At 51.1% G+C, this 21,713-nt stretch overlaps 1 protein-coding gene across 2 annotated transcripts in view; it reads left to right on the forward strand.

The window, feature by feature from the left end:
- Positions 1-11,346, forward strand: part of RALB (RAS like proto-oncogene B) — a 39,778-nt gene extending 28,432 nt beyond the window's left edge. For both annotated transcript variants that reach the window (XM_036319801.1, XM_036319802.1), the window contains exons 3-5: positions 3,298-3,506; positions 6,569-6,746; positions 9,820-11,346. In XM_036319801.1, coding sequence (XP_036175694.1) covers positions 3,298-3,506; positions 6,569-6,746; positions 9,820-9,939 — 507 coding nt within the window. In that variant the 3' untranslated portion in view covers positions 9,940-11,346. The remainder of the gene's footprint in view (positions 1-3,297; positions 3,507-6,568; positions 6,747-9,819) is intronic.
- The last annotated feature ends 10,367 nt before the right edge of the window (positions 11,347-21,713 follow it).

Here is a 21,713-nt window from a genome sequence, read left to right on the forward strand (position 1 = left end):
ACCTTTCCCCTAGCACAGAGGTACGCATTCACATCGGGACATTCTGACTCCTGGTGTCAGAGGAGTCCGTGCAGCTCTTGCAGGTGTGAACCTTGAAAGCTCAGAAATATGCCCTTGAGATGCTCTGAGGCGTCGGAGATCGCGCTGCGGGGGTGGCGCTGCCGGGTATTTGTCTCTGTGGAGGGAGTTAAAGGAAGGACACTTGAGAGGCATAGGCAAAGCTGCATGCTCTCTATTTTAAGATAATTATTAGGGTGAATAGAAGATACCTAAAACTAAACATCTTTTAGTATTTTTATTTTTAGGTTTAAAAGCATTTGAGCTGGTAGCTTCTAATTGGCAATGCAAGGCTCTTTTCAAGTTTTCTTCGGAGGTCCCTAAGTTCGCGTTGATATTTTCAATTCAACTTTTAAATCTTTAACAATTTAAGTTAGAGTTTTACTAAGATACTAGAGGCCCAGTGCACAAAATTCATGCACGGGAAGTCCCCTCAGCCCAGCCTGCACCCTCTCCAATCCGGAACCCCTCGGGGATGTCAGACTGCTGGTCTAGTCTGGCAGTTGGACTTCCCTCTCACAATCCTGGACCGCTGGCTACTAATCGCTCACCTGCCTGCCTGCCTGGTCACCCCTAATTGCCCCTGCCCCCAGCCTGATCACCCCTCACTGCCTCTGCGTGCTGTCCTGGTTGCCCCTAACTGCCACCCTGTTCACCCCCAACTGCCCCCTCCCTGCCAGCCTGGTCACTCCTAACTGCCCCCAACTGCTGGCCTGGTTACCCTTAACTGCAGCCCGCCAGCCTGGTTGCCCCCAACTATCCCCCTCTGCTGGCCTGGTCACCCCAAATTGCCCTGCCCCACTGGCTTGGTCGCCCCCAAGTGCCCCCCCCCTGCGGGCCTGGTCGCCCCAGGCAGCCTGCTGTTCGGTTGTTTGGTCTACCCTCACTAATCCCCCTGCCAGCCTGGTCGCCCCACGCAGTCTGCTTGTTCAGTCGTTTGGTTGTCCCTCGGGCCAGCCCTGGGTGGCTGGGCAGCTGACATCCAAGGCTTGCCTGCACCTCGGACTGGCCCTGGTGGCTGGGGGACTGAGGGGACTGGGCACTGCCCAGTGGCTGTGGATGCTGTCAGCTTTGTGGGTGGGGCAGTCAATTAGCATATTCCCTCCTTATTGGCTGTGGACGCCTCCATCTTTGCGATGGTGTGAGGGTCAATTAGCATATTCCCTTTTTATTAGATAGATAATTCAAGTACCATGGAACTCCCAATTCAGTGATTTTTAGTGTATTCACACAGGTGTGTGAGCATAACCACTGTATACATTTCATCACTAGTTCTGCCCCAACCCCTGCATACAGCAGCCATTCCTCATTACTTTTCCCCTGCCACCTCGCCCCTGACAGCTGCTCTCTGGTTTTATGGATTTGCCTATTCTGGATGTTTTATAGGAATGGAATCATACAGTATGTGACCTTTATATCTGGCTTCTTTCATGTAGCACAATGTTTTGAAAGTTCATCCATGTTGTAGTAGTATTTCTTTTTTTAAAAAAAATGAGGTAATTCATATACCATAAAATTTACCCTTTTAAAAGTGTAACATTCCATATTTTTTTTAGTATATTCACAAATTTGTACAACCATCACTACTATCTAATTCCAGAATATCACCCCCCCCAAAAACTGCATACCCATTATCAGTCACTCTCCATTTCCCTTCCCAAGGTCCCAGCCACCACTAATCTGCTTTCTGTTTCCACAGATTTGTCTATTCTGGACATTTCATGTAAATACACTCATATAATATGTGATTGTTTGTATTTGGCTTTTACTTACCATAGTTTGTCAAGGTATATCAATGTTGTAGCATGAATCAGTCCTTCATTCCTTTTTAAGATTGAATAGTATTCCGTTTGCCATGTTTTGTTTATCCTTTTGTCTATTTGTATTGTGTCTACTCCTCCCCAGGGTGCCTCCTCCTTATGGCCCCTTCTCCCCAGGGACCCGCCTCCTCAGGGGCCCTCCTCCCCAGGGTCCCTCCTCTCCAGTGCCCCGCCTCCCCTGAGTCCTACCTCCCCAGGGTCCCTCCTCCCCAGGTTTCCTCCTCCCCAGGGCCCCTCCTCCCCAGAGTCCCACCTCCCCAGGGTCCCACTTCCCCAGGGTCCCTCCTCCCCAGAGCCCCTCCTCCCCAGAGTCCCACCTCCCCAGGGCTCCTCCTCCCCAGGTTCCCTCCTCCTCAGGCCCCTCCTCCCCAGAGTGTGTTGTCAGGCAAGTTTGGGGTGCTGGTTGGTAGGTGAAAATGGTATTTCAGTGTAGTTATAATTTTTGTTTTCTTTACTAGTGAGGAGGAACATCTTTTCGTAGGTTTAACATCACAGGCATTTACTTTTCTGTGAATTGTGTATGTCCATTGCTACTTTCCCCATTGGATTGTTGATCTTTTTGTGCAGACTGTTTGTATATAGCTCCTTGTGAAATGGCTTCAAATATTTTTTCCTTGTTTGTCATTTGTCTTTGTTTATAGTGTGTTATGTCAAACAGATTTTACATAGTCTAATTTATCAAATGTTTTTTTTTTACCTGGCTTCTGGATTTTGAGTCATAGTTATTAAAACGGCCTTTCCGACTTAAAGGCAGTAAACGGATTTCACCCAGGGTTCTTCTAGTACTCGATGGTTTATTTTTCACATTGAATCGTGGAGGCATTTGGAGTTTGTCATGTCATGTAGCTATTTAAGCCTCTTGATACTTCTTGTCAGATTACTTTTCAGATGAGTTTTTTACTTCTGCTGATTATGAGTAGGAGCTCCTGTTTCTCACCTTTTTAAAAAAAGTGCTTTTATTGATTTTTAGAGAGAGGAAGAGATCGAGCACGCAACCCGGGCGTGTGCCCTGACTGCGAATCAAACAGTGACTTCTTGTTTCCTGGGTGGGCACCCACACACTGCTCCACTTCGGCTGGGCCGCTCTCACCGCTGCCAGTGTTTGCACTGTAACTTAATACTGACAGTAGCACCGCCCCGTGCTCTGCTCTGTGCTTGGTTCCCTCCTGTGTAAAATGGGAATTCCTGCTCTTGTTGTTCAAAATCAAAATAAAAAATGGTAGAATGGACAGTAAAGAACAGAAGTGTTCTATGGGAAGCTATTTTTAGTCGAGTGTCTTACACACAGTGTCATCATTATAGGCGCCCCGTCATGTGCAGCTGCTCATAGGAAAGCACTCGGTGTTGACGCTTACTTTTTGGCAGATTTTATTTCCCTACAACCTTTGCTGATGGCTGCTGCTGCTGTTTCTGTCCTCAGTTTGTAGAAGACTACGAACCTACCAAAGCTGACAGCTACAGGAAGAAAGTGGTTCTGGATGGGGAGGAAGTGCAGATCGACATCCTGGACACCGCGGGGCAGGAGGACTACGCGGCGATCCGCGACAACTACTTCCGGAGCGGAGAGGGCTTCCTGCTGGTGTTCTCCATCACAGAGCACGAGGCGTTCACAGCCACGGCCGAGTTCAGGTCCGTTTGCCCTCCTTCCCACGCCCTGGGCTGAGAAGGGGCAGTGGGAGGCTGAGCTTGTAGTTAGGAAGGATCTCTCTAAAGAATTCCCGGGCACATTATAGTCCAGTATTTGTTATCATCTCTTTGGACTTCCCTGTTTTATAATAATTTCTAAATATCAATTATCTTCAGAATCTGTTGTCCCTGTGAGGGACAAAGCCACTCTGTACATTCAAGAACCTGCCGTTTGCTTTCATATACATCCTGAGAGACAGTGCTTGATCAGAGTTAAATATCTTTTTTATAACTTTGCTAGAGAAGTAATAAGTTTGCTCTGTTTTGAGGCTTAGGAATCGTGGTCAGCAGAGCGAAGGATGTGAGTCCGAGTGACCGTTTGCTGCTACCGGAAGGACTTAGTGTAGTTGAATAGAAAGAACTGCTTTAGAAGCAGGCAGACCTGGGCTTGAGTTCCTGCCACTCACCAGTTTTTTGACCCCGGCTAGTTTACTCAGCATCGAGATGCTGTTTCTTTATCCGAATCAGTGAAATGAAATGGTGCTTCCGACCATAAATCCCTAAGGGCAGGACCTGTGGCTACCCCAGCCTTTTCTCAGTGTGGTCCTGTGTTCCTTCCCTAGTGAGCAGAACAGTCCCTGCTAGCATCCATTCGAAAACGTGGGACGAGACCATACGTTTATTTTGCTATAAGGAAGTAGTGAGCCATTAGGAGTAATTCTTAGGAATTCCAATGGGAAGGGAATCTTTTTCTTTCCCCCATTCCATCCCATTGTACACAGCTGTGCTTTTTCATCTGTCCTCCTCATAAACACCTGTCGTGATGACTCTTTCCTATAAGAACCAGATCTAGGGTCTGACAGGAAACTAAAAAAGAAAAGCAAGCACAGTAATTTTTTTCATTCTTTAGCAAGTTTGGTCAGAAATTAGGTGAAAATGAGGAAGCTAAATATTCCCCCAAGATTTGGAAGGAAGCCGGGGGCCTTTGGGGTGGCCGAGAGAGTGGGAGGTAATGAGGGATGCCTCAGAGTTGCAAGGCCTCAGGCTGAGCATCTCAGTTCTCTGAAACTAGAGTGTGAGACGTCCTACTCCTTTTTAGACTCCGACACACCTTGAGGTTTCTGAACGTGGCTGTAGCCCATGGGTTCGTGGCTGTGTTTGCAGCTACAGAATCCTGCTTGTATGTCTCCTTGCGGCAAAACAGGACAGACGCACACACTACCTCCTTTTCTTCCCTTTCCTAAGCTTTGATTTCCGATTGCTCTTTGACTCACCACAAAATGAAATGCTGGACAGTTGGAGTCATCTCCGGAGAATAGATGGTGCCACCCTTGCCACCCTTGTCCTGTCTCCCTTGGATTACCCGCCCCCCCCCCCCCCCCCCCCCCCCCGCACACACACACACTTATACTATTCATTTATTCTCAGAGAGTTAGAGCAATCTTGTCTCATCCTAGGAGAAGGGTTTTGGTTGTGATTAGAGAAGAGGGATCCTTAGAAGAAAAAGGACAGATGACTCCCTAAAAGAAAAAGGAAGGGAAGCTAGTTCTCCTGACTTGAACTCTGACAAACCTCAGGCTGTCCACGTTCCTTATGTCATTGGATTCAGGCGATGATCTGGGCTGAGTGGCCACACTCATTCCCTTTACTTTATGCCTGTTAGCAGCTGTAAAATGTAGCATTTCTGTACTTACCTTCCACATTAGAAGACCCAACATAAAATAAAATGTCAATATACTCTATTTTGAAATTTTCCCTGGATATATTCTACAAACTAGAGAAATGGGTTTTGTTACAGGAGACCAGTACTTGGTACTCCCATTTTTGAATCAATATATTTATTAATGTGCTAATTTTACTTGCCTGTGCAAGACTGAGCTAGAAACCTATAAGTTTTTATTGTTCATAGTTTATATTGATCACATAGCTTCTAAATGTAGCAGGCTCTTTGACCCCTGTTGAAATGTAGGGGATAGAATTTTCAAGCTATCTCTAACTTTTCTTCTTTTTCATTTTTCTTAAAATAACTTGATATCTGGTACTTCAGTCGACTGTATGGAAAAATTTTAAATATTTTTATTATGAAATATTATCCTATATCATATACGAATCAATGCAAATCTCCATGAAGTACATTTTTGAAGGGTCTCTGATGTATTGGAATGTAGCAGTGTCCTCGCTAGATCAGAACAGTGCAAGTGGAATATTTAGTTTTTTTAATATTTGGTTTTGATTAGTAACTTTAGACAGCTGTTTATTTTCAGTGGAAGTAAAACTTAATGTGCTATAGGTAGCAGTTCTTTTAGAGAAGATGTTTTTGTAGTACTTTTTCATGGGCCTTGGAGTATTTGCTCCCCCCCCCCCCCCCACACACACTTTGTGTGGAAAACTAATGCACATTAAATACAATTTCTGCCTAACATAGCGGTCCCCATTGTGTGGCCTGTAACTTATTGTGTCTAAATGGACCTGGGCGTGGGTGGGAAGGCAGGTGCACACACACACGCAGACGTAATGCAGCAGAAGCTGCACAGAACCAGGCTCCCTGGGCTTCTAGAGGCTCCTCCGATGCTCTTTTATGTTCTTTTTCACTAAGGGGAAAATTACTGCTGTGACCCCCTCAGTTGATTTCATGACCTAATTGACTGCTACGTTCCATATGAAAAACACTGGATTTCATAGCTTTTATTCCCACAGAGAAATCATGCCATCTTTTTTCAGGGGAATTATTACGCATTTTATGTATGAAGGTACTTCTTTTAGCTTGTTTTTATCCTAGAGGCCCCTGTGTTTTTTTCTTCTTTTTTACCTAAGCATAAATTGGGGAACCTATTGAAATGCAGAATCCTGGGCTCCCATGCAGATACTTACTTCTGTGGGGCCCGGAGTCTGAATCTGCAATGAGCACCCCCAGCCATTCTGAGAACCGGACTTTGAAGACCCTTGGCCAGTTTATGGCAGGCGAGGGGATGCATCTTTGGCACATGGCGTAAGAATGCAATTTCTTCTTCTGCCTTTGGAGAGTGTCTCATTCTGGGTGGCTTTATTGTGATGTGACGCTGTAGGGAGCAGATCCTCCGTGTTAAGGCTGAAGAAGACAAGATCCCATTGCTTGTGGTGGGAAACAAGTCGGACTTGGAGGAGCGGAGGCAGGTGCCGGTGGAGGAGGCGCGGAGCAAAGCAGAGGAGTGGGGCGTGCAGTACGTGGAGACCTCGGCTAAGACTCGGGCCAACGTGGACAAGGTGGGTGCTCTCTGTGAGTTTCTTGGAAACAGACTTGAGAAACAGCAGAATCCAGACCGTCTCATCTGTTTGGTTTTAAGGGACCATTTATGGGAACTAGGGATTTTTCCAGGTCGACGTTGTTGTAATGAGAAGCATTGGGAGGGCTTGACCGTGGGTTTAACACAGCTCAGAGTCCTGTCACTTTGTCATGAGCCTCGTTAGAGTGCTTAGCGAGGGCTCCGCCTCAGAAGGGCGGGGAGAAGATGCTGCAAGGTGGGCACCAGCGCCACAGTCCTCGGATAAGGTCATTTCCTTCCCTTACAGCGCTGAGATGCCGTGGGAACTTAGCTCTTGTTTATATTAATTAATCTACGATGACATTGGTTTCTTCAGCTTGCTTTGAGCCATGAACATAACCCCGGTGTTCAGTGAGGACTAGCTTCCCCATGCTCTCCAGCCCAGGGCCTGGTCTCCAGGCACAGCTTGGGGCGTTCCCCCGAGGAACTCGGCCTGTGGTGATTTTGCCCTCACGGAGTTACTGTTTGGATTTATCCTTTCACCTTACCATCGCAGGCAGAGCCAAGGCCTTCTGTCTTAGAACTGAGCCTCTGAGTAGTGCTTGCCCTCAGGAGTCCGCTCCCCAGGGATTTCTCTTCTCTTCCCTTCCCTCCATCAGCATACTTTCCTTCTCAAACCTCTGAAGCTGATGAGAGGATGCTCTTGATCATGATGAACAGTGACCATTTGGAAACCCACCTACCAGTGATTGCTATCGACAGGCCTTTCAAAAAATACAGAGCTACAGGGGGCAGCCTAAAGATGCGCTCCCGTGCCTCACCTCTGCCCTGCTCCGGGCTCTGCTCCGGGCTCTGCTCCGGGTTCCTGTTCCGGGTGCTCCTGCTCCGGGCTCTGCTCCGGGCTCTGCTCCGGGTTCCTGCCTTGTGAAGCCGCAGCCCAGTGCCCTTCTGCCACAGTGGGCGTGTCTGCTCTGCCTTGTGCAGCACCAGCATCCAATCCCCCACTGGCTTCCTCGGTTTCTCTTTCTTATGGAGATAGTCTCCTTGACTTCCCTCCAGAAGAGGGAGCCATTGGTGAGCCAGCTTTGCTGCGGCTTGAAACCAGCTGGAGGAAGGTGGCCAAGGTTAGAAGGCTGTGTTAGCAGGAGTTCACTTTAGGGCAGTGGTTCTCAACCTTGGCTGCACATTAGAATCACCTGGGAATCTTTTAAAAATCCTGATTTCTGGGCCTCATCCTCTTGAAATTCTATTTCTTTGTCACTAATGTTGTGGCCCCACCCCATAACAAAGAAACAGAATTTCTGGAGCATGAGACCCAGAAATCAGGATTTTAAAGATTCCCAGGTGATTCTAATGTGCAGCCAAGGTTGAGAACCACTGGTTTAGAGGCACTTAGGCAGTGCCACTTAGAGCTCTCCAGGTGTAGTCTGTCTGCACCAGAAGTAGGCTCACCTGTCGGCCACTCTTTTCTTTGTATTATTGCCCCAACTCTTATGTTGATTCCGTGCTATGCCAAATCACTTTCTTTCTATAAAATTGCTTCCTAGCTGTAGAAACCATCCAGGAGATCCAGACATCAACTCTGTTTTTAAGAAATGAGGACGATTTCTCGCACGGGGCTGTTGCCTGCAGTTTTGGATGGGGTGGGGGAGGGGAGGCTGTCGCTCAGCGGCTTGTCATCGCCCCTTCCTCCACGGGACCACTTGACCTGCCAAGCAGGAAGCAGCAGAAGCTTCTGGCTGCGGCATTGTGTTCCTCGGGAGACAATTCGCAGGAAGCGAGGTTGTTGGTAAGATCAGCCCAGGCACAGTTTTGTCATTTTTGAGTTGGACACCCTCCATTCTCCTCCCCCGCCTTTTGTTAGAACAGAAAGGGAAACCAGTAAGTCAGGAGCCCTTCACTGTCGCTGTGTGGGTGGGGTGCTTTCCTGCCGGGTGCTGAAGTCAGCCTGCTCCCGTCTGGGAGAGTCCTCTCCGTGCCTGAGCTGGTGGAAGGCTCAGGTCCCCCCTCAGAAAGCCCGAGCTCGCTTCCTGCGGCGGCGCTGGGCCTGGGAAGATAAGGCAGCTGTGGTCTGTGAACCGCCAAAGACAAGCCTGCCCGCCGCCCCCCACTTTGTCTCATTCTCTAGGAACAATCGCACATGTTTCTTTTTGGGGGCATATTTGTCTGCTTGGGTATAGTCAGTACTTTGGCACAATTGCTGGGAGCAGAGGGCAAAACCCAAACTATTGTGACAAATGATAATCTGTATCCAAACAACATACTGACATTCAAAGAATGAGTCTCGTCTGTTCTTGATAAAGTTCCTTTCAGCTGACGTTGCGAGTTTGCAAGGAACAGCGGAGGGTTGTTCCTCAGAGTTAGGGCAGGGGTATGCGTGGGGAGGGTGGCCTGCCAGCACGTCTCCTTCCCGTTCCCCAGTTCATATGCAGGAGCTTTTGTTTATGACACTCCCCCCCCCCCCCCCCACACACACACACACACACACACACACACACACAACTGTGTTCCTGGGCCTGCTGTTGAGCTCTGTGGGGACTGTCATGCGTAATGACGTTTCCACCTTCTTATGGTCCGTGTAAGGATTAAACAAGAACAGGCACTTACATCATTTCCTTTTCTGGTGGTTGGCCATGATAGCGAGTCTGATTCCTCCTGTCACTCTCAGGATCTGTGACGTCACCACCTGTAGTAGGTCTGTTCTGTGTTGTTTTATCCCTCCTCATCCTGAGAGTGCAAGGGAAGGAGGGAGGGATATGACACATTGATTGGTTGCCTCCTGCACACCCCTGGCCTGGGGCCAGGGATCAAACCTGCAACCCAGGTACACGCCCTTGACTGGGAATCGAACCTGAGACCCTTCAGTGCTTGGGCCGATGCTCTAACCACTGAGCAACAGCCAGGGCAATTAGAATATGTTTTTAATGTTAATCTTATTTACTCTAGGTGGTTTGTTTTTGATGACATATAGTTTATAAGAATGAGTATGATTTTATCCTTAGTTTAATTGCTTCCTAAAATCATTAAATGGCTTTTTCCTTCCTGTTCTTTTCACTCTTTCCTCCTCACCCCAGGTGTTCTTTGATCTAATGAGAGAAATCAGAGCAAAGAAGATGTCAGAAAACAAGGACAAGAATGGCAAGAAAAGCAGCAAGAACAAGAAGAGTTTTAAGGAGAGATGTTGCTTGCTGTGAAGAGATGTTGCCATGATGGCGGACGGAGTCCATTGCCACTGAGGACATAGGGCTGTCGTTGAGGGAAGACTGGTCTACTTGTGTGCTCCCTGCTCGCCCACCCTCTCCACGCGGACTTCTTCAATGGGGAAAATATTGGTGAGTCTGTGGCCGGCAGAAGAAACAAGCCCTGACCTTGCATGGACCGGCCACGCTGTCAGGAGGTTTTGCAGCTCCCTCCTCCCTCCCTTCCTCCCTCCTTCTCTCCCTGAAGTTTAACCAAGTATGAGTGCGAGAGGTAGGAAATAGTCCAACGTTAATTAAAATGGAAGCGGTCTGTCATAGTGTCTTATTCCCCCCAATTTCATAACATTAGCACCTTTTGTTTTGAAATAAAATTGTCTTATTTTATTAGGTTTTGGGAGAAGGGGTGGGATATGACTCCCCCAACCCTTGTCAGCTTAACAGTAGTACTCAGAAAAATCCATGAAACTCTAATGACGCTGAAAAACCCAGATTTGGGGGGATATATTTCTTGGAAATCTGAGTGGATTTGAAGTAACAAAAAAAGAAATTTGAGTTCTCCCACAGAGGTCAATACGAAGCTCATAACTCCTCTCCCGTATGAGAGATGGAAGCTGTGTCTTTGCATTTAAGTACCGGCCAGGGGTTGTCTGTGTCGGCTGATCCTTCCTGTGGCATCTGGGTTTGGCAGGAGCTTCTCTTTAATGGACTGAGTGAAGAGTCAGCAGTGGGACGCTTTCTAAATGATGCACTTTGCTCATCAGGTTTTAAAACTTCTTTGGCTAAATCCTCTTGTAATTGCCGGTCCAGTGGTTCGGCTCCTTGTCTCCATGGCAGTCAGCACATCCTGTCTTCCAGGTCGCTGCTCTGCACATGAGGAGGCCTCCCGCAGGGCACAGTCCGGGGGCTGCCAGAGCAGCACTGCCTTCAGCTCAGGAAGCCAGCCCGTGCCAGGCTCCTGCGCCCCTCCTGGCGCTGCCAAGCGATTCTGAATTTAGAATTGGAATTAGTTGGGAAGGTTAAGCCATTGCTCTTTTACCTCTGAGAACTGGCTGCTGTTCCTAATTTTTTTTCTGAGACAGCGCTATTCTTAGTTAGAAAAATTTTTTTATTGGTGAGATATTGCTAATCTTTCTTGACTCAATATTCTAAATTCAGCAATCAGAAAATTTTTCATGAGGAAAGGAGAACTGTGATAAAAGCCCAGTATTCACATTTTCCCCATCTTTCAGAAGTGACATTTCACACCCAGGTGCCCAAAGTGAATTGGGGTGGGGGAGCAGGAATCTTTCAAACTCATGGTTATATAGAATTCATGGAAATTATGGTCTGACTGGAAAACAATCTTGTATAACTTCCCAAAGAATCATGGACTTTTGAATAAAAAAAGCAGACAAATACACATTTTCAGGATTTCAGCCTTCTTATTGTACCCTTTCGTCATACATGTGAAATGCAGGTATTAAAGAAACTGAGAGTAAGTTATTCATTATTCTTGTGTGATTTTCTGCAACATCAGACAAACTTTATTTCAATTCATCCTTTGAACTAGACTGTGGGAAATAAATACAAACAGTATATTTTAGCAATCTTTCCTTTGGGAGAGATGACTACTCTTTCTTCTTAAAAATTAAAAAAGGAGAAGGTACTCACAATCTTGAAACAACCTGGTTTTTTTCAACCTAGTGCCACCTGTTGGCTATCACTTCCCATCACGAGTAGTTGGATTTTAATAAGCACAAGAAATAAAAGATGGTATGAGTTGTTTCATGCTGTGGAGTGTCACCTTTGCCCTTAGTTGCGGGTCTGGCTTGGAATAGAATTCCAGGTTCAAGATACTTCTCCCTTAGCTCTGGGAGGCTTCGCTTCGTTGCCCTCAGCATCTCTGGCTGCTGTTAAGCTGCTGTTACTCCCATTGCCGTCCGTCTGGAGTGATGGAGGACACTGTCCACAGTGTCAGACGCTCCAGGATGGTCCAGATGTGCGGTCTCTCAGGGAGGCTCTGTGCCTGCAGCTCCAGGAGGCGTGGCTGGAGTCTGTGATGAGTTCCCTCTGCTTGCTGGTCTTTCCTTCCAGAGCTCCTGTGAGCAGCTTTTGCACTTCCTAGTGTTATATCTGTGTGTGTGTTTGAGAACAAAATCTTGCTTTGTCTCTAATTGTTCCTTTTTCCTAGCAACTGGTTTTGGCCGTACGGATTTTATATCTTTACGGATTTAATCTTTACTTCTGAGGATTTTAAGTCTTTGTAAAGTTCAATTCCCAGAGTTATCTTTGCTTAATTTTTGTTTTTTCTCTTATTCTGTTCTTTATTTTTTAAGATGTAATTTCCCTCAAACATCCAGTGACCTCATTGTCCAGCCATAAACTTACAGAATAGAAAGCTCCATGGACCAAGTGAGGCTGTGAAATAGCAGGCGGGACGGGGGTGACCGGTGGGAAGCCAGCCCTGGGGCTGGGGACCCCTAGTGCCCAAACCGGGAAGGTGCACTCCGGGCCTGCTGCTAGGCAGCTCCTGTCCTCTGGACACTTTCTTTAAGACAGTGATTCCCAACCTTTCTCTGGCCATGCCCCACCTCAGCTTCTCTAAAATTCTGATCTTCCCCTCACCCCGTGGGATATAATTCTTATTATTAAAAAAGTGAACTCTTATCCACGTGGAGGAAGCCTAAAAGTCTATTAACTTGGTCTAAATAAGCTTCCAAAGAACATGGCATCCACGAAAGAGAAAAATAAAAGAATGAAAGGACAGTTGAAGTAGTGAGGAAGGAATCACTAAGAAATTGTTAAAAAATAATAGTATGAAGTGATATGAAAAAAATAGCAAAGTTTCAAAACATATAAGAGAACTGAAATGCATAAATATGTCACAATATATATTTATATACTGTATATGAGGCCCCTGGAACCATAAGAAATGCAAAAAATTCTCTGTTGATAACTCATTCTCAAATTGCCCCCTTAAAAATCAAGTTGCGCCCCTGTGGGCGTGCCCACATTGGCAACCACTGCTTTAAGAGCCCTGGTGGAGGAGGGACGGTTCCTAGACAGACCTCTGTGCACGGTCACTGTTCCGCCACGCTCCACGCCCCTGCTGCTCAGTCGGCTGATAGGGGACCCCGGTGGGCGGATCACCCCCTTACAGCCCCTTCTTTCCTTCTCATCTGCCAGTTCCCGTCGGGACCTCGGCGTTCATAAGCCTGTCGCACTCGCGGGTTGACTGGTGGCCCCCATCCGTCTCACATCGATGTTTGTCCCTCTCTCCCTCTCCCTTCCCATCTCTCTCACATTAATTAAAACATATTTTTTAAAATAAAAAAAATAAAAAAGCAAGGGTGTCCTGGGTTTTCCCCGAGGCTGGTTTGATTCCGTTAAATGTTTTTGTTTTTTATCTCTTGGGCGATGAGTTTATTACTTGCTATGAGAAGTAATGATTTCTTGCTTATCCTTTTTTGAAATGTGTTTGACTTTGGCTGCTCTAGCTTTAGTGTGGCCAAGCAATCCAAGCTGACTTGCCTGTGCTGTTAGTGATTTTAGGTTGTTTTTTGTCACGAGGTTTAGGAAAATCCGTTTGCCAATGGAGTTGGTCATCTGCCTTGCTCCCCAGCAAGGCTGTTCCTAAAAATGCATGTTGCGAATATAGACCACCTACTGCTACGTGTTAACTACTGAAGTCTCACTTCTCGCCGCCTTTTGGAGATGATGCAGTGAAAAGTTGAAAGCTAACGTGGGCTCCTGGGTCTGTGGCTCGTCTCCTCCGTGGAGAGAGCTGCCTCCAGTGACACCTCCACTCCTGTCTTTGCCCAGTGAGGTGCTCGCTCCTCATTCAGTCATTCCGTCTGTGCCACGGAGCCAGGTGCGCGGGTGCACGGACGGGACGGTGGGAAGCGTTGCCGGAGTGACCACGGCCACACTTGGGATCACAGAGGCGGAGCACGCTGGTGTCTGTGCGGCTGGGACTGAGGTGAGCTGAGCAGCCCTCCTGGCCGGGCAGAGGCTGCTGCCCTGCACAGGGGCGAGGCCCAGCTGCTGTAAGTAGCCCTTCTCCTCTGAGAGATCACCAGGCATCGGAGAGCCAGGGGTCTGAGTGGTTTCAAGTTCCAAAATCCTTAGGAAAGTTAGTGTCTATCAATTTATATTTTACAATAAGCAAATATTAAAACAAGTATTTCTCAAGGCCAGTGTAGCACCAGGAACCAAAAGGATAAATTGGTAAATGCACTTGTCTATTTTCAGTGGTTACAACTGGAAAAGCTTTCTAAAATCTGATTTACCCGTGAAAACAAATGTGTGGCATTATTATGGTAAAAGTAGGCCGTGGTGGCTTCTCTGCAGCACCTGGACGCTGGCCCGTCGCTCAGTCTGCTGGGGGCGGGGGGGGGGAGGGTGCCCTCAGGGAAGGGCTGGGCTGGCCTGGTGGGGGCCTCACAGGGTGGGTGGCTTCCTTAGGGGTGCTGAGCGCTGGCTGCACTTCCTCAAAGCCATTGGCCATCTCAGCCACCCACGCTGTGCAAACAGTGTTCTTTATTAGGGACGCATTCGTTTCGGTATCCGTATAGGTGGCTTTTCCCTACAGAGATGCTTGAATTGTGTATGTGTAGGAAAATATTACCCCCTTTCCCCTCTTTGTCTTTAATGGTTAAAACATTTTGTTTACCCAAGGCCCAGCACGTGACCAGGGCCCACTGCCGGCTCCCTGTCTGTCCTGGCTGTCTGGGCAGTCACCCCGGACTTCCTGCTGCAGAACCCTTGGGCCTTTCAGCCTTCATAGCGGCTGCGGATGTTTCCCGATGTACCTTTCGTCTGGTTCTCCTTTTACCTCTGTCTGGTCTCATTTGTTTATTGGCTTCACTTTTACCTGCTCAGTTTTAAAAAAATCAGGTTTATTGAAGGATAAAATACAAACAATAACGTACCATTCTAAGCCCAGATCTGGTAGCTTCTTCACCACAATGTCCTGTAGCTACAGAATACCACCCGACCTGGCGAGCGGCTGCCCTCGCCGCCCATCTTTCCCGCCCTCCCCGCTCTCCCTGCGTCCTCACTGCCCTCCCCGCTCTCCCTGCGTCCTCACTGCCCTCCCCGCTCTCCCTGCGTCCTCACTGCCCTCCCCGCTCTCCATGTGTCCTCACTGCCCTCCCAGCTCTCCCTGCGTCCTCACTGCCCTCCCCGCTCTCCATGCGTCCTCACTGCCCTCCCCGCTCTCCCTGTGTCCTCACTGCCCTCCCCGCTCTCCATGTGTCCTCACTGCCCTCCCCGCTCTCCCTGCGTCCTCACTGCCCTCCCCGCTCTCCCTGCGTCCTCACTGCCCTCCCCGCTCTCCATGCGTCCTCACTGCCCTCCCCGCTCTCCCTGTGTCCTCACTGCCCTCCCCGCTCTCCCTGCGTCCTCACTGCCCTCCCCGCTCTCCCTGCGTCCTCACTGCCCTCCCCGCTCTCCCTGTGTCCTCACTGCCCTCCCCGCTCTCCCTGCGTCCTCACTGCCCTCCCTGCTCTCCCTGTGTCCTCACTGCCCTCCCCGCTCTCCCTGCGTCCTCACTGCCCTCCCCGCTCTCCATGCGTCCTCACTGCCCTCCCCGCTCTCCCTGCGTCCTCACTGCCCTCCCCGCTCTCCCTGCGTCCTCACTGCCCTCCCCGCTCTCCATGCGTCCTCACTGACAGCTGGTCCCGCCGCTTGCCAGGGGCTTCCCACTTACTCCACTTCCTTGGGCTTTCTGGGGGATCCACATCAGCCCCCCAGGACCCGCTGCGCTGTGTGTGCCTCGCCCTCGCCCCCGTCCGGCTGCGGCACCTCCCCTTCGCTGTGGCCTTAGAGCCTGCCTGCTTGTTGTAAGGCCCCTAGTGTTGCTAAACTGCATTAAATAGTTCAAATGTAAAATTACGCAGCCTCGAGGAAGCACCTCAAGTGTCTCCCAGAAAGCTGCTGCCTTTTAAGGACCAGATCCAGGAGGCAGCGTGACCAGAGCTGCAGCCTCTCAGGGTGTCTGGGGCCTTCCCCAGCCCCAGCCTCCTGCCCTGGGAGCAGACGTTTGCTCCGGCTGACACCCCACTGGGCTGTGGCTGAGCTGCCTCCCCATTCTCTCTGCCCTATTCTTTCCAGCGATGTTTGCTGGCTCTGCTCCCCCGCACTCCCCAGAACCCACCAAAGGGTACCATTTCAGTTTTTACCTTGAACTCTTCTCTCGTCCTTCCCTCCAATTCTTTCTTTCCTGTCCTCACACACTTGGGGATACCCAGTCTTTGGTGGCCTGGTGGTCCCGGTGGTCTTCCCACTTGGTCTCTCCCCGTTTCCATCCACTGTGTGCACCCCCACCTTAGCAGCTGGCTTAGGGCACCCCCCAGAGTGTGCCCTGCCCGTTGTCTACAGAAGTAAGTGCAAATGATTTAGCCAGCACGCGAGGCAATTGGTGGAGCTGCCCAGATAAGCATTCAACCTCCAGACAGTCACGGTCATCGATGCTGTGAAAACGCAGCTTTAAGATAAGCCCTATCCGTGCCCTACCCAGCCTTTCCCCCACACCTGCGCTCTGGGAATTGTGGAGCACTCTCAGAGCCCGGGACCTCACCGCCTGACACCCCAGTCCTCTCACCCCGCCCTGCGTTCAGCACTCATCCCTCCGGAGCAGTCGGCTTGGGACCTGACAGGCCTGCATTTGAACATTGGCTCTGCGCATGCTGGCTTGGTGACCGGGTGCATCTGGGAGCTGAGGATGGTCATGGCCGCTCGGAGGGGCCAGTGGAGACTTTGCAAAGTGCTCCCCCGTCTCTCTGCGCCCTTCCTCATGCAGTTCATCCTGCCTGGAATCTTTCTCTTTAATTTCCAACCAAGTTCACCCCTTTCAGGGCCACCAGCCCTGAAAGATGTTCCTCTCTCCGAGCGGACATTGCCCCACACTGAGCGAGCAGCAGCCCTGACCCGCCGCAGCCGTCTGCCCGTCTTATGGGGGAAGGAAGCTGATTACCAAAGCGGTGGGAGCCCACCAGCTGTGCTTGTTTTCTAAGTCCTTTCTTGAGCAGCACGTGTAATGTTCGCATCAACGAGGCGACTGGCAGCGGCTGCCAGTCCGGGTGTGAGACAGATGTGTTGGAACCTGAAACCCCCGTAGTTACCCATGCACGGCCTGCTTTATCGCTTTGTGTGCTGACCCTGTGGACTTTGGAGGGGTCGGAACTCGGGGAGGGGCTTGCTGCCCCTGGATTGCAGCCCTCGGCCAGCAGAACCCCTTCCCTAAGGTGTCCCTGTGGGGGGTCTGGGGTTCATCTCAGGCTGAGCATGGGGCAGGCCAGCACGGGCCAGGCCGCATGTCAGGCAGGTATCGAAAGTGGGTCTCGGCATGCGCAGAGAACATTTCAGAGGCCCTGGGTTTACAAGCTGCAGTCCAGAAAACACTCAAAGGGACAGACGTGCATTTGAATGTCGCCTGCGCGATTGTTATGAACTTGGTTTCTGAGCCACGTCAGGGAGGAGGTAATCTGGTAGAAATGCTGTTTAGCAAAAGGAACTAAACTTGTTTTCTTCTCTACCTGTTCATCCGAAAACCAAGTGCCATCCTACACACATGAACACACACACACACACACACACACACACACACACGCACACACACACAACCCCCCAAAACAGAAAGACAAAACAATAATAAATAAAAACAACAATCAAATCAGAAAACGCACAGAAGACTAATGTGATCAGTTCTGAATTTACAATATGACAAATGGCATGATGTAATGTGAAGGTTTATATGTAGAGAGGGTGCTGCCGTGTACAACCCATCCGCATGCTTTCTGTGGGATCGCAGCCCGGTGGTGTGTCTGCTTGTCCTCCAGCTCCCATGAGCCTCAGCTTCTGACGTGGCTGTCTGTAGATTGGTACCTTATACTTCTCCCCTGACCCTGGTTTTAATAGACACGTCTTTCAAATTCTCTTATTGAAGAACAGTAGTGGTTATTTGTGGGGGAGGAGGTTTTAAAAGATTAAGAGTCATTTTAAAATGTGCCTTTAAGAACGACGCCCTGCTGTCCCCGTTGTCTGCATTTACATTCTCTGGAACGATCATCAGAGCTTGTTAGAGCATTTTTTGGATTGAAAGTTCCATAGAGTTTAAACACGTTTACAAAATATACCTTATTTGCTGTGACACGAGGTGGGTATTTTTACCAATAATAAGGAGGGACAGTTAGCATTTACTCTGCAGTTGTGGCCGGTTATTCTGTTGTGGGTGACAGAATCCTCATATATTAGCAACTGCTCTTTCTAGACAGTGGAATCTTGGAATTTGCGGCATCTTTTCCCACCGAAATGCTCCTCCCTGGACGGACAATGCCGGCAAGGGCCACTAGAGGTCACCCTGCTGCCTCTGTTGGGTGCACTTGGCCGCTGGGCAGGCTTGTCCATATGGGGCCTCTCCATGCCCACTTGGTGCAGCCCCACAGTGCGGGGATTGGGGGGGAGGGGCGGGGAGGGGGGCAGGAAAGGGGTCGGGGGGTTAGGGGGATGTGAGCCTAGCAAACTCCTTGGTGGGCTAAGGAGAGCCACTGTGCAGCAAGTGTATATCCAGCGGCTATTTGTGGCAACTCCTGTGCCAGGTGAGTGCTGAAGTGGTGATGGGGGAGCTTCCATGACAAACAGGTGTTGCTGGCCTTCATCGGCTTACAGCCCTGCTGCTGCGCAGTGAGTGATGCCGCCTGGGGTCGCTCCTGCGCCCCCCCCCCCCCAGCCCTGGGTGTGGCACTGGGGTGGCCTGGCCATGGCCTGAAGGAGCTTCGGGTTGTTGGGGGACAGGCACGTATGCTGAGAGTCATGTGGCACATGCGGGGGGCACAGCTGTGCCGTGGGCAGCAGCACGCTGTGCTGGCAGGCGCCCTCGCACCGTGTGGAATGGCGGGGGTGGATGGAAAGGGAAGGGCGGCTTGGAGGAGGTGATCCTAAGGTGAGTCTTGAAGGTGGAAAGGAGAGAAGTGGGCAAAGGACAGATGAGGGCAGCGATGCACAGGGAGCCGCGAAGGCCCGCCTTCCCTTCCCGAGGGGCGTGGGCTGCGGCTGCTGTGAGCGCTGGAGGCCGCACGGGGCATGGGACTCAGTCAGTGCTCCAAGTGCCTTCGGGGAGTCACCCGCAGGTCAGGTTCCGGGTGGACCTCCCGGGGCCATGGTGATGCCTGGTGCAGGGCAAGGTGCCCAAGGAAACTGGCCAACCCCTTCACCCCCTGCTGCCCACAGGACCCCTTCCTCACGGGGACCAGCACCCGCAGGACCCCTTCCTCGTGGGGGCGCAGCGCCCACAGGACCCCTTCCTCACGGGGACTAGCACCCTCAGGACCCCTTCCTCACGGGGACCAGCACCCTCAGGACCTCTTCCTCGTGGGGGCGCAGCGCCCACAGGACCCCTTCCTCATGGGGGCGCAGTTCCCGCAGGACCCCTTCCTCACGGGACCAGCACCCGCAGGACCGCTTCCTCACGGGGACCAGCACCCGCAGGACCTCTTCCTCATGGGGCGCAGCACCCGCAGGACCTCTTCCTCACGGGGACCAGCACCCGCAGGCTGGCTGCACAGCTGTTGTGTGCAGGGGAAGCTGGGAGGAGGAGTGTGGGGCGTGAATAGAGCACCTCAGGCCTTGGCTTAGCCACAGGCTGTGTGCCTTCTGAGGAGCTGCTAAATCTCTCGAAACATCACTTTTCAGCTCTAAAACGGGGATGAGGGACTTTTCTTTTTCGTGTCTTTGGAAAGATTTAGTGAGTGTCTGTGTATAAATACATGAACAGAGCCTGCTTAGCCTGTGAGTAAAAGGGTGCATGATGGTACTCACCTCCATCAGCAATATTTGAAAGGAGCACAGATTGGAGAGGGTGAGCTCAGGTGGCCTCTTACCGTTGACTAGTTGGGATACTTAGAGACGAGGGCTCGAAGGAGGGCGAGGGCTGAGGAGAAACAGGGCTTTGGAGTTGAGTTATTTAAGAGGTAAAATCAGAAAGACTTTGTGAGGGGTGGGGGGAGGGACCCACAGTGCCATCTGGGTTCCTGTTGTGGGTGACCGGACGGCCATCCTCTGAGACACTACAGGGAGACCAGCACTTTCGGGGAGAAGATCTGGAATCTCGCCGCAATGCCTCACTGTGGTGGCCCGGCTGTTGGAGTGCTGCCCTCCTGCTGGCAGCTCCCCGCTGTGCCATGCGGCCCCCTGCTGTGCCACACAGCACCCCCGCTATGTCCATGCGCCCCCCGCTGTGCCCCCTCGCCCCCCCGCTGTACCCACACACCCCTTGCTGTGCCCCTGCACCCCTGTTGCACCCATGCGCGCCCCACTGTGCCCACGCACCTCTACTGTGCCACACAGCATCCTCCTGTGTCCCCGCTGTACCCACATGCCCTCCCGCTGTGCCCACACCCCCACTGTGCCATGCAGCACCCCCACTGTGTCCAAGACCCCGCTGTGCCCATGCGCCCCCCACTGTGCCCATGTGCCCCCCTGCTGTACCCACGCAACCCCGCTGTGCCACACAGCGTCCCCCTCTGTCCACGTGCCCCCTGGTGTGCCCCCGCTGTACACATGTGCCCCCCACTGTGCCCACACACCCCTACTGTGCCCACACGCCCCCCCCGCTGTGCCCACACGCCCCCTGCTGTGCCATGCAGCGCCCCCACTGTGTCCAAGCCCCCCCGCTGTGCCCATGAATCTCCCACTGTGCCCACACTCCCCCTGCTGTGCCACGTAGCGCCCCCACTGTGTCCAAGCCCCCCGCTGTGCCCACGTGCTGCATGGGCTCTGCTGCTGTCAGCACTGGCTGCTTCCTTAGGCATCTCAGGGGCAGCCTCTGACATTGGACACCCTTGAGATATGGGTGTATTAGTTACCTGCTGCTGCACAACTGCAGACTTAAAAAGCATACATTTATTATCTCACACATCTTGTGGGTCGCGGTCCTGGCACGGCTGAGCCCATCTGGGCTGCGGCCAGGGCACCGGTGGGCTGTGCTCCCACCTGAAGGCTTGAGGCGGAGGCACCGCTTCCAGCTCCGCAGTGGCTGGCAGAACCCCTTTCCTTGGGTGTGGAAGTGAGGGTTCCAGTGTTTGGCTGGCTGTGGATGGCAGGGCCTTGCCGTGGCTCCCTGACGTGGCCTCCCACAGGCAGCTCTGCCATGACAGCTGCCAGTCATAAGGTGACGCACCTGCCAATGCAACGCCCTGACCAGTGTGACATCCATCACGCTGCCCGTGTTCTATTGGTCAGAGGCAAGTCACAGCTCCCGTCTCCACACAGAGGCAGGTGTGGCCACCAGGCGGCAAGGATCACAGGGCTACCTTACCTCTGTTCCCACAGAAGGCTAGTCACCCTCCAGGGCAGGGAAGGCCTCAGGGGCCCGGACAGCTTCCTTTTGGGGTGTTTGGCCTCAGTTCTCAGCCAGCCTGCTGTGGCCAGAAGTGGGTGAGGCCGCCCCTGTAGAGCGTGTGACTTTCCACACCCCTTGCCTCTGGGGCAGACACCCTGGCCGTAGCTGAGACTCAGAGGAGACCAGGATTTTGCTAGAGCTCCTCGAGGTAGCACCTGGTAGCTTCTGTGAGAGCCCTCCTTCTAGGGCAGCGGTTCTCAACCTGTGGGTCGCGACCCCTTTGGCGGTCGAACGACCCTTTCACAGGGGTCGCCTAAGACCATCCTGCATATCAGATATTAACATTATGATTCATAACCGTAGCAACATTACAGTTATGAAGTAGCAACGAAAATAATTTTATGGTTGAGTCACAACATGAGGAACTGTATTTAAAGGGCCAGAAGGT

The sequence above is a fragment of the Myotis myotis genome, unplaced genomic scaffold, assembly GCF_014108235.1.
Source record: "Myotis myotis isolate mMyoMyo1 unplaced genomic scaffold, mMyoMyo1.p scaffold_m19_p_8, whole genome shotgun sequence".
NCBI classification, from domain to species: Eukaryota; Metazoa; Chordata; class Mammalia; order Chiroptera; family Vespertilionidae; genus Myotis; species Myotis myotis.